Source organism: Schistocerca cancellata, chromosome 2, assembly GCF_023864275.1.
Source record: "Schistocerca cancellata isolate TAMUIC-IGC-003103 chromosome 2, iqSchCanc2.1, whole genome shotgun sequence".
NCBI classification, from domain to species: Eukaryota; Metazoa; Arthropoda; class Insecta; order Orthoptera; family Acrididae; genus Schistocerca; species Schistocerca cancellata.
The window spans coordinates 662,260,075-662,270,922 of record NC_064627.1 but is presented as its reverse complement, the minus strand read 5'-3'; the positions used below and the strand labels follow the sequence as shown (position 1 = coordinate 662,270,922).

The following is a 10,848-nucleotide window of genomic DNA, read 5'->3' as shown; positions in this document are numbered from 1 at the left end:
TTTCCACATTTACCTTCTCCACAGAAGTAAGCAATGCCACCACTTTCTGACAAATTAAACAGATGAATTGCTATGGAGGGTGCAGTAATGTTGGAGTTTCCAGAGGATTCAACTGCCACCAAAGATGTTATAGCTTTCAACACTGATGCCCTAACACCATTGCTCCAACCTGAACACTGTCAGTCATGTCCTATGAAGCTCCTAACTGCTTCCAAACAGTGACCAATGCTCCTTGTGTCTGCACACAACAAGCCTAAGTTCCTATCCATACTCTATGATGTAAAATCACAAAAAAATTAAAAATTAAACCAATCAATTTTATTAAATGGCCAACCCAGTTTATGGTTAAAGCTTCCTGGCAGATTAAAACTGTGTGCCAGGCTGAGATTCAAACTCAGGACCTGTGCCTATTGTGGGCAAGTGTTCTGGAAACACTGACAGACTGTGGCTAAGCCACATTTCTACATTATTCTTTCTTCCAGAAATGCTAGTCCTAGAAGTTTTGTAGAAGAACGTCTGTGAAGTTTGGAAGGTAGAAGATGAAGTGTTGGCAGAAGTAAAGCTGTGGGGATGGGTCATGAGTCACGCTTGGGTATCTCTCCAGAATACATGCCCACAAAAGGCAAAGGTCCTGAGTTCGAATCTCAGTCCAACACACAGTTTGAATCTTCCAGGAAACTTCATATCAGCACACACTCCCATTCTGGTTTATGGTTCATCACGCATGATCTCAGTTGCAGGTTGCCTATATAATGGCTTCAAGGGGCAACTAAATCTGATATTCAATGTTTCATAAAATTATTGTTTGAATTTGAAAATTTAAAATGCTGTAATAATCTATTCATTAAGAGATATAATCTTACATTAAATATTTACCACAGTAATACATGTGTTACAGTTAAATGTAAATGTTGTGTGACTAGGCCCTCCTGTTGGGTAGACAGTTCACCGGGTGCAAGTCTTTCGATGTGATGCCACTTCAGTGACCTGCGCGTCAATGAGCATGAAATGATGATGATTAGGACAACACAACACCCAGTCCCTGAGCGGAGAATATCTTGGACCCAGCCAGGAATCGAATCCAGGCCCTTAGGATTGACATTCTGTCACGCTGACCACTCAGCTACCGGGGGCGGACGTGTGTTACAGTTAGAAACTGTGTATGTGTCTTGAGGCAGTGTAACTCACTGTGCCCAAACAGTATCTGAGCACATAGCATCTTGCAACCAAGTTTACACATAACTTCAAACATATAAAAAGCTTTTTCTCACTGACATCCCACCCCTCCCAGAGTGATGAAAGAATAAAAGTTTATTGCTTACTACATTTTGACTGTTGATGCAGTGAAACTGCTGTAGGTATCCACATATATACTTAATGTACCTGAAAAATTATTTCATTTTGAAACACATAGTTCAGAAGAAGTGACATTATAAACATTGAGATGCATGAAAAACTAGTTTTCACTTAAAATGGAGCGCAAATTACCCAGACTATACTCATCCAGATGGCCAAAAGCTATAAATGTGAGAATCTTTCTGTTGTGCCTATTGCGACTCAGCATCTCCACTGTATGGTGAGTAGCACCTTTCCTTCTCTACTATCATTACATTTCTTGCTGGATTTACCACTATTTGATTAAGGCTGTTAATACTTCAACATACTACTTCAACGAGAAGCATCACCTCCTATAACAGTTCTCATACTCTTTTCGGTGCACATATCAGCACTTAAAATACATTCTAGTTATTTCATTTCGTATTTGAAATTCTGCAATTCAGATGGTAATTTGATAGTTCAAATTTACCAATTCATACCACTTTTCAGTATACCTTGGACTTCAGAAGTTACCATTCTCATTAAATTCATATAAACAAACCATAAGAGATCTCTGTTTTGTCATTCAACATTTATTATTAATCATTAACCCAGTGATGCCTTCCACTAACTGCACACATAAAACCAACTTGTTTTACAGGAGACAGAAAGCTGATGAAAATAATATAAACACAGCATTACTGATAGCTATGATCAGTTTAACAGATTTTTTAAGCCTGGAAGTTACTTACAGATTGATAAATATTTAAGTGCAGCGGATGACGGCTGATTCCCACTTCATACAATTTGGGTATACCATGTATGAGGTATGTTGCATATCCAAGCTGGCTCAGTGCTAAAATACCTTTTGATGTCAGGAACCTCTTGACAAGCTCTGCAATTCCACAATGTGAATTCTGGTGTAGCTACATGTTAGATTAATTCAGAAGAAAACTCACTCAGTTTTGAACAAAATGAGAAATGACCATCTGTTTTAAGTGATGATCACTAAATAACAAGTTTACTATGTGGTGTAACTGTGTATTATTCTAAAATAAATATGAAATTTGCTGCATTAAAATATTGCATAGATTTAAGGGTAAATTATAGTATGAGTAATTTGTCTGCTGTAGTCTTTGATAGTGACATTCTTAAGTGTGAAGCAGCTTGAAACACAGACTTGGGCTGGTGAATTTGGAGGAATATCAGTCATTCACAGCCATAGAAAACTCCAATGAAAACAGATGGTCCAGAAACCTGAAATTGTAACATTATAAATGCAAATAATAAATGCATTGTCAGTTAGCTCACCATTTGTTGTGATTGCTATTGTCAACAAATACACAAACCACTTCTATTTAGCTTAGCCCTTTTATATTGTAGAAACACTCAAATATAATTTTGTAAATACAGAAATAATTGTATACAAATTTGTGACTTCCACAGTTGTCATTCACTTAATCAAAGAATTCCCCAATCTTCAGTCTTTTATGAGTTTATATTGAGTTTTATGGTGTTAATACCTAAACAAGTGTCTAAAGAGCTTGGGTCAACAGGCATCAAAAAAGGCTCATATGCAGAGGATCTCTGCTGAACCATAAGGGCATGTGCAAATCAAGTTTGCAGAATCATTCCTCAAATCTATGTATCTGATCATAGTCTGGCTCAATCTCTCTGCTAATAAGCAAATACAGAGCGGCAAGTTAAATGCTTATCTTTTTCTGTGTTTTCCTTTTAGTATATTTATTAAATTTTGTGCATGTTTTTCTGTTTAAGAGGTTTAATCTCATGTTTTTGTAAGTGTAAATGCATTCTGTCTGTGGTACAGCAGTTGCTCATTTGTTTAGTTTTGAAAGCAACCATCCATTCATTTAGCAAGCCAGTCAGTCAGGCTCCAACTCTCAGCTGGTATACAACTACAAAGTGGCAAGTTAAGTGTTATATTTTCTCTTTTTTGTTTTCCTCATAGTGTATTTATTAAATTTCATGCTTGTTTTTCTGTTTAAGAGGTTTAATCTTGCATTTTTGTAAGTGTAAATTCTTTCAGTCTGTAGCACAGTAGTTGATCACCAAACAGCCAGCTACATAGTTAATTAACTCTTCAGCATCCATTGTTGGCAAATAAGGAGGACAGCAATTTGCGTATCTAGGAATCTGTCTGCTTTTATGATTTACTTCTTTATTTAGTATTGCTAGGATGGTTAGGATGTGTGCATGCTGTGTATGGATGCAGTTTTCAAACAGCTGAATGTGCTTTTGGCTATGGTCAGTCATCTTCCAGCTGCTGCGTTTGGGTGTGCAGTGGTGTAGAATTTGGCACACTGCATGGGATACTTATGGTGACGTGTCACTTGTTTTGCCCACAGACTCTGCTTCTGAGGCAGTTCCTAGTGCAGCCAATTCAGTGGATCCACCCTCAAAGCAGGATGACGCATGTGGTAGAGTGTTCCCATCGCATGAGGAGGAGGGCCAATGTGGAGACTGGCCTACTGGCATCACCCATTCACCCTGTGGTTGGACAGGTTGCCACTCCTTCTCCAGTGGAGAGAGGTTTACTAGTTATTGGGAGCTCCAATGTTGGGTACACTTGGAGCCCTTAGGCAGATAGTGTTCTGGGCTGGAAAGGAAGCCAGTGTGCACTCAGCATGTCTACTGGGGGGTCTCACCTGTCTCACCTGAGATATGGAGGTGGCCTTGCCTGTGGCTATCAAGTGTGCAGGGTGCAGTCATCTGCAAGCTGTGGCTCATGTTGGCAAGGCGATCCTTAGTTCTTACAGTCAGCTGACAGAGGAGGTTAAGACTGCTAGCCTAGCACGCAAGGTGCAAACAGAGTGCACAATATGCAGCATTGTTCTCAGAGTTAATCAGGTTCCTTTGCTTTGTAACCAAGTGGAGAGTCTCAACCATAGGCTTTATTGACTCTGTGATGGTCTTAGCTGCAGATTTTTAGACCTGAATTATCAAGTGGGGATTTGTGGGACTCTACTTGATAAGTCAGGGGTGCACTACACAAAGGAAGCAGCTACTCAGGCAGCAGAGTACTTGTGGAGCGCACATGAAGTTTTTTTCTAGGCTAGGCGTTAGTTTGAGTTGCTCTGATGAACACCCACCAGTTGATATGCAGCAAGAAGTATTCACAATAAAGTTCAGGAATTAACTGTCCTCCATGAAAATTCTCACACTCAAATTATTCTTGTGGCCAAAAGCTGAATGAAACCTCAAATGGAAAGTTCTGAGACATTTAGCAAGTCGTGGAGTGTACAGGGTGGTCAGAAAATGTGTGAAATGCTTGTAGGGATGTTACTGGGCAGGTTGTACAGAGACACAAATGTTAATAAAGAAATTCGATATGTTGCTGCATTTCCGAGTTATTTAGCATAGAATTTAGCCAATCGGGGCGTCGCGCGCTCACATTCAAGCGGCCTGCCAGGGGCGGTGTTGCCCAATGAGTGCTTTGTCTCGTTAGCTGAGACTTGAATTTATGTGCGCGACAATCTGATTGGCTGACTTTAATGCTAAATAACTCAGAAATGGTGCAACGTATCGAATTTTTTTGGTAACATTTATGTCTCAGTACAACCTGCCCTGTAACATCCCTACAAGCATTTTACACATTTTCTGACCACCCTGTATATCAGAAAGATATATTAGAGGCCATAGGCAGGGAAGTGTTCATTGCAGTTGACAAAAATAATGTCTGTATTGAGGTCGAAGATGAATGTCACAGTGAAGTTATCTGGTCACATATAACAAGTATAGGTGGAACCAAGTTAATTGTTTCTACCAGCCATGCGATTCTGCTGTGATAGTTCTAGAGTCATTCAAAGAAAGTCTGTGGTCAATAGTGCGAAAATACCCAAATCATACAATGCTAGTTGGAGGCAATTTTAACCTATTGAGTATAGACTGGGATGTCTATGGATTTATTCCAGGGGTTACAAACAGAGAGTCATGTAAAAGACTTCTGAACATATTTTCTGAAAACTGCCTTGAGCAGCTAGCTTAGCAGTCCACACAAAATGGAAATATCTTAGACCTCATAGCTACAAATAGGCCAGACCATATCAACCATGTCAGTATACAAACAGGGATTAGAGATCATGATGTCATTATAGCAACTATGATTATGAAAGTTAATAAGTCAATCAAGAAGGTTAGGAGAGTGTTTCTGCTAGATAGAGCAGATAAGCAGTTATTAGCATCTCACTTACACAATGAATTGGCATCACTTAGTTCCACTGAAATGGATGTAGGGGAATTATGGGCAGAGTTTAAGCAGATTGTAAATCATGGTCTGGAAAGTGGATAAAGGACAGAAAAGACCCACCATGGTTTGATAATGAAATTTGGATGCTGAGGAAGCAGAGGCTGTTGCAATCTCAGTTCAAAATGGAATGCACTAATGATAACAAGCAAAGGTTGGTAGAGATTCATGCATCCGTGAAAAAATCTATGCACAAAGCATACAAAAACTACCACTGCCACACGTTAGCAAAAGATCTACCCAAGAAAATTCTCGTCTAATGTAAAATCACTAAGCAGGTCTAAGACTTCCATGCAGCCCCTGGTGTGGCAGTTGAAGATAGCAAAACAAAATCTGAAGTTTTAGATTTCACATTCAAGAAATTGTTCACACAGTATAATGATACAAGCAGATGGTCATTTGACCATTGGACAGACTCCTGTATGGATGACATAATAATAAGCATCCCTGGAATAGAGAAATAATCAAAAGATTTGAAAGCAAATAAACCAGCAGGTATGGATGGAATCCCATTTCAATTTTACAAACAGTACTCTATGGCACTGGCCCTTTAACTTGCTTGCATTTATCATGAATCTGTTTCCCAGTACAAAGTCCCAAATGACTGGAAAAAAGTGCAGGTGACTCCAGTATATGAGAAGGGTAAAAGAATGGACCTGCAAAATTACAAACAAATATTCCTAAATTCAGTTTTCTGTAGAATCCTTGAACATATATACTCAGTTTGAATATAATAAACTTTCTTGAGGCTGAGAAGCTTATGTGCTTGAATCACCACAGTTTTAGAAAGCAACACTCATGCAAAACTGAGCATGCCCTTTTGTCACATGATGTACTGTGAACAATGGATGAAGGGCAACAGTAAGATTTCCAGAAAGCATTTTACATGGTGCCCCATTGCAGGCTGTTAACGAAGGTATGAACATATAAGTTCACAGACATGTGAGCGGCTCAAAGACTTATTAAGTAATAGAACCCAGTATGTTGTCCTTGAGGGCAAATGTTCAATAGAGACAAGAGTATTGTCAGGAGTGCCCCAGGAAACTGTGATAGGACTGCCATTGTTCTCTATATACATAAATGATTTGGCAGACAGGGTAGGCAGCAATCTGCAGTTGTTCGCTGATAATACTGTTGTGTACAGTAAGATGTCTAAGTTGAGCAACTGTAGGAAGATACAACATGACTTCGACAAAATTTCCAGTTGGTGCAATGAATGGCAGCTAGCCCTTAATGTGGAAAAATGTAAGTGAATGCAGGTGAGTAGGAAGATCAAACTTGTAATGTTCAGATACAGTATTACTAGTGTCCTGCTTGATGCAGTCAAGTTGTTTAAATATTTGGGCATAATGTTGCAAAGTGGTATGGAATGGAACAAGCATATGAGGGCTTTGGTAGGGAAGGTGAATTGTCAGCTTCAGTTTACTGTCAGAATTTTAGGAAAGATTGGTTCACCAGTAAAGGAGGCCACATATAGGACACTGGTGTGACCTATTCTTGAGTGTTGCTCAAGGTTTGGAATCTGTATCAGGTTGGACTGAATGAAGATATCGAAACAATTTAGATGATGATGATGATGTCTGCTTTGTGGGGCACTGAACTGCGTGGTCATCAGTGCCCATACAAAGTCCCAATTTTTACACAGTTCAATCTAACCATTGTCATGAATGATGATGATCAAGACAACACAAACACCCAATCTCCGGACAGAGAAAATCCCCAACCTGGATGGGAGTCAAACCCAGGACCCTGTGATCCAGAGGTAGCAGCACTAGCCACTAGACCATGAAAGCAATTCACATGTGGGCTGTTAAATTTGTTACCAGTAGGTTCAAACAACACATAAGTGTTACAGAGATCCTTCAGGAACACAAATGGAAGTCTCTGGAGGGAAGATGATGTTCTTTTCGAGAAACACTTTTGATAAAATTGAGAGAACTGGGGTCTGAAACTGACTCCTGAACAGTTCTGTGGGTACTAACATACACCGCACATCAGGCCCATGAAGATAAAATACCAGAAATTAGGGCTCATATGGAGGCATATAGATAGTCACTTTTCCCTCACTCTATTTGTGAGTGGAACAGGAGAGGAAATGACTAGCAGTGGCAAAGGGTAACCTCCGCCATGCACCCTATGGTGGCTTGTGGAGTATCTGTATAGATGTATATGTAGATAGTTACCATAGTTTCAAATTTCCCATGCTTGTTAAATATGAAAGCTAGCACTGCAGGTAATGATCTCCAAAAGATTTTCCACCATCATTTCAACTGCAGGATTACCACAGACATGGTTTTGAATGATAGATTGTAATCCATGACATAAGTATTTTGTCAGTTCTGCAAATGGAATGGAATAGTTGATCTGACTTTGCAAGCCTTTCCATCTCCATATCAATGGAGAGTTTGAGTGTTTTATATGTAATTTTAAAATCGAGATGACTAAAATAATATTAGTATTCACATGACCTAAGGAGGCACTAACATTATTTTGAAGCTCATGTAGGAGTGTAATGGTGAGTCAGAAAACTACCGGAAATCCTCCTTGACAGGCAACTACATATGCTACTGTTGCCCCCAGTTTTGGTAGCAAGGCAGCAACGTCACCTCTAGTCACCAGATACCACAGCCTGGTGACAGAGTGTAGCATTTTACAGTAATGTTAGTAACCTAATACAAGCTTTTTAGATAATTTTTGTAATTCAATACTTTATTTAGGTACAGAGTCTTTCTTTCACTTGCACCCTGTATTCAGAATTATTTGTTAAATGTATTCCAATATTTTCTTGCCATGGATGGTATTCCCTGATGTCTTACCACATGTCCTATCATATGCCCTGTCTTATTGTCAGAGTTTCCCATATATTCATTTCTTTGCCAAGTCTGCAGAGAACCTCTTCATTCGTATTTTATCTGGTCATCTAATTTTTCAACATCCTACTATAGTTCCACATCCCAAATGCTTCAATACATTTCTTTTCTGGTTTTCTTGCAGTTCTTGATTCATTGCTATACAGTTCTGTTCTTCAAATATACATTGTCAGAAATTTATTCCTCAAAATATGGCCCCTGTTTAATACCAGTAGAGTTCACTTGGCCAGAAATGCCTGCTTTGCCTGTGCTAATGTCCTCCTTATGTCATCCATAAGGCATTATTTTGTTTCCAAGGTAGCAGGATTCCTTAATTTCATCTGCTTTATTGTCACCAGTTTTTATGTTAACTTTATAATAAATCTCATTTCTGCTACTGCACAATACATTCAACATGTGTGGCATGCACAGGGCTCTGGGCTATAGCAGCCTTTCCTCTCACCCTGGATGCATTCCCTCCACCATTACCTTTATCCTAGCTCCTCCCCCTTCTGCCTCCCATCCTCTTTCTCCTAGGTGTTTCCCTTTATGATGACCTAGCTGTTCCCTCAATTCTGCTATTCCCTTTCCCTCTTGTGTCTCGTGTTTCCCCTCTCCCTTTTTTTCGACTCTTTCTATATTGTTTCCATAGAGTGAGACATTTTGGAAAGAAATCCTCCATAGCATCTCTGATGTGAGTTCCTCTCCCCCCTTCCTTCCCCATTATAGACCCCCCCCCTTTACTAGGTCACCAGCATGTGTAGCCAGTCCATGTTGTGGGGATATTATGTACCCATATGGCTGAGCCCCCTGACTACACGGGGATCACACTTCTGGTATCTGAGCTGTCATGGTCTCAAGTATGCCTAAGAGTGGTTCCTCATCCTTTTGGGGGGTCAGAACTTGTGGCAACGACCACTTTGCCAAGTGGCTCTTGCTCTGGCTGGATGGTGCCCACAGGGTGAGCCCCTGATTGGAGTTGGTGTTACAGGTGGACACTCTGCATACAATGTGTGCTAAGCTCCATACTGCTGGCCACTTTTCTGTGGTCATCTCTTCAGACATAAATGTTTCTCTCTCTGCTCCTACTTTTGCTTCCTCAACCTTCCCCTCCCTGGTCACTCCCTGTTACTTGGTTTGTTACAGGAGAGATGAGGAGGCTTCCACTGCTTCTAAACTGGTGTTTTCTGTAGAACATATCAGAGATAAGTTTGGTGAAGCTGATTCGCTTAGTAAGATATGATTTGGTTTGCTTCTGCCAGTCATTCAGCTTCCCTAAGCCTGCGAGTGCTTAGAAGATGTCCTGGTGAGCGCCATTCCTTGCTAGTCCTTAAATTTGACCCAGGGAATTGTCTTCCACAGGGACCTCCATCTTCAGTATGATGAGGAACTCAGGACTAATCTCGCATGGCATGGTGTTCATTTCATTTGGCAAGTCCAGATAGGTCCTAAGGACAATTGTGTTGATACCAGTGTTTTCATCCTGGCTTTTGAGGGGGATACTCTTCCGAAAATAGTTGAAGTTATTGTTTACCACTGTGAAGTGAAGCCCTATATCCCACCTTCCATGTGCTGTTTCCAATGTCTCTGTTTTGTTCTCGTGTCTTCGGGATGTGAGGCATATCTTATTTGCAGCAACTATGGCTGTCCTTTCCATGTGGGGAGTTCTTGCACCCACCATACAAGTGCATGAACTGTTGCCCCACATTCTCCTCACTTACTGGATTGCTCAATCTATAAAAAGAAAAGGAATATTCAGGAATTCATAACTATCAACTGTCTATTCTACTCTGAGGCCTGACAGAAATTCAACCATCTCCACCAGTACCTTTTATGTCTACCTTTGCTTTTGTTGTGTCCATTCCTCCTCTTTCACCCTTTTTATCTCCATCCTGAACCCCTTCCCTTTATTCCTCCCAGGCAATTGGCATTCACTCCCCTCACAGAACCACTTCTTCTCCTTGGCTGGAGAAGCCCTTTGCTCTGGCACCCACAAGGGATGAGGCTCCATCTAGGAGCTCACCCACCCTGTTTCTCCTAGACAAGAAGCCTGTTATGTTGAGTCGAAAGTGGGATCCATGCTCTGTGGACATCAAGGCCGTTATTCTGTTTCGGATCCTGATACTGCTGCGACTTGTTCTCTAACTGATGACACCCCCCTCCCCTCCTAAGGAGAAGAAGGAGATGCGTTAAGTCTTAGGATGAGGCCCCTCCCATCCCCCCAGTCCAACATCCAGTGGGGTGTTGCCCCTCCCTCTCACTCAGTGTCTAATCTTACATGCATAGATGTCACTTTGTCCTTATCAGTTACAGACACTGACTGGGTACAATGACCATTTCTGGCCTCTTGTGCTACTCTCCTCCAATGGAAGTTTAATATTATCATCACCTTCCATAATTTCAGTCTTTCTCCCTACT

The 10,848-nt window shown here is 40.6% G+C and overlaps 1 protein-coding gene across 1 annotated transcript in view; it reads right to left on the bottom strand.

Moving 5' to 3' along the window:
• Positions 1-2,526: 2,526 nt before the first annotated feature.
• The window catches only part of LOC126157368 (nose resistant to fluoxetine protein 6-like), a 176,046-nt gene continuing 167,724 nt past the window's right edge, over positions 2,527-10,848 (bottom strand). The window contains exon 10 of the mRNA XM_049916370.1: positions 2,527-2,574. Within this exon, the coding sequence (XP_049772327.1) occupies positions 2,527-2,574 (48 nt within the window). The remainder of the gene's footprint in view (positions 2,575-10,848) is intronic.